Source organism: Limulus polyphemus, unplaced genomic scaffold, assembly GCF_000517525.1.
Source record: "Limulus polyphemus unplaced genomic scaffold, Limulus_polyphemus-2.1.2 Scaffold1437, whole genome shotgun sequence".
Taxonomy (NCBI): Eukaryota; Metazoa; Arthropoda; class Merostomata; order Xiphosura; family Limulidae; genus Limulus; species Limulus polyphemus.
In genome coordinates, this window is record NW_013667047.1 from 68,075 (window position 1) to 70,353 (window position 2,279).

The window sequence follows — 2,279 nt, forward strand, 5'->3', positions numbered from 1 at the left end:
ACTTGTACATGATAATAACTACATTGTATCCAACATCTAGATTAATTGTACGTGATAATAACTACATTATATTCAACATTTAGACTACTTGTACATGATAATAACTACATTATATTCAACATTTAGACTACTTGTACATGATAATAACTACATTGTATTCAACATCTAGATTAATTGTACGTGATAATAACTACATTATATTCAACATCTAGATTAATTGTACGTGATAATAACTACATTGTATCCAACATCTAGATTAATTGTACGTGATAATAACTACATTGTATCCAACATCTAGATTAATTGTACGTGATAATAACTACATTGTATTCAACATTTAGACTACTTGTACATGATAATAACTACATTGTATTCAACATTTAGACTACTTGTCGAATACTATAATTATTGTTTTGTATTCATCTTTCAGGTTACTTGTTGGAGCTCCAAAGGCCCAAACTGATCAACCAAAAGTAAGGAGGGGGGGCGCTGTGTACAAATGTAGTGTAGATAATCCAGTGTCATGTCAACAAATTCCTTTCGATAAAACAGGTAAGTGATTACAAAATAAAATGCAGTATCAGTTAAAGGAACTTTATTTTTCTCATCCTTATAGTCACTTCTTTAGCCACAAAGGAAAACAACGGAAAAAAATTGAGAATTAAAAGAAGAAGAAAAAAAAACGTTTAAAATGTTGTATTCCTGCGTCTGCATCAAAATTAACATAAGACTGTGTTGTTTGCGTCCGTATGATCTTACCCCCCTCTCCCATTTGTTATAGCTTCATCATGACGTCAGTTGAGTTTCTCACACCATCTGAAGGATCGATCTTGTCCTTTACTTTGATACGATATTTGTATCAGCCTTAATGTATTCATATGTAGTACTTTTGTAGCAATTGAAGTAGGTACATTCTGGTTATTATAGAAATGTGTCTCAGACCTGAATGACATCTCTTGTCATCTAAGTAATTATATCCCTAGCTCGATATTAAATATATCCTATACTTCAATGCCATTTTTTTCTCATTCAAATAGTGAACTTCTCAGCATTAGGGTAAATTTAATATACGCTCTAAGATTGTTTGTTTGTTTTTGTCATTGAATCCTAGGAACCAGGTTTCTTCTTTTCAGCTTATCACCTTCTGTTGGTTTGATATATAAACAGTTTCCTAAATTCTCATTGTCGCCTATTTCGTTCCAAACAAGTTTTTTAATATAGACTTCATGACGCCTCGACAGTGCATCTAATGGTTACTGACACTGAAACAGCACGAAAAGTTCATGAACTGGTCTAGGTTCTGACCTCTCTGCCCTGTCGTGTTTTATGTCTACATTTTCTTTTGACATAAATTTCCTCTAAGACACCTACTCCATACGTTCAAGTGAGTATCAAAACAATTTATCAGCAGGGGAGTTGAAGGAGGGCTGGACATGAAAGAGTAACCCTATTAGGAATTAAGTTTTTGATCCTAAAATACTATAGTCTTGGCGATATGCTCATTAGAACATACCATATAACTTACGGTTGTCTCCTGGTACTTCAGGTGGAAGTTTATTGGCTGTAGTCTCCATCTATCGTTAACCTGCCCAAGCTTCTCTTTACACTCAAATTAGCAATTGTGATGAGGACGAATTATACAAGGACTCTATTTTCTCCCCCTATTGGAAGAGAGAGATAACAGATTGGAAGCTGTGTTCGAATTCACATACTGCGGTTGATTTGCAAGCGAACAATTGGTGTAATCAAAACTGTTTGTGGAAATTGTACTCTGAAGCGAAACATCTCACATATAACAGGGTTCATTAACACCTAGTACATCTTTTAGTACGGTGCTGATAAAACAACTCTTAGGAAGTATAAAAAAGGAACTACGAGAGTTAAAGGAACTACGACAGTTGAAGAGATTTTTCGAGATAATGATGAAATATGATTTCAGTTCAATAGTATTTTTTTCAGTGTAAAAGTAACATTTCCTTCAAGCTGTTGTAATGCGACATATTTTAACTGGTGTTTTGTAACACAATTTTGAATTTTTTCTTTATCGTCAACATTACGTTTCATTCTGACGATATTTTGGGTATGGAACAATTAAAATGACGTTTTTTGAAGGTAACAATGAAGTATTTCTATGGATAGTTTTGTTTGAGTTTACTTACTGGTTATAAGTGTTTTTTTTTTTTTACTAAATTACAGCTTTTACAGTAAAGGGTTTGAATTTCGCGCAAAGTTACACGAGGGCTATCTGCGCTAGTCGTCCCTAATTTAGCAGTGAAAGA

The 2,279-nt window shown here is 33.5% G+C and overlaps 1 protein-coding gene across 1 annotated transcript in view; it reads left to right on the plus strand.

The window, feature by feature from the left end:
* The window catches only part of LOC106463554 (integrin alpha-8-like), a 108,103-nt gene that overhangs the window by 18,281 nt on the left and 87,543 nt on the right, over window positions 1-2,279 (plus strand). Inside the window, exon 2 of the mRNA XM_013923603.2 lies at window positions 431-552. Within this exon, the coding sequence (XP_013779057.2) occupies window positions 431-552 (122 nt within the window). The remainder of the gene's footprint in view (window positions 1-430; window positions 553-2,279) is intronic.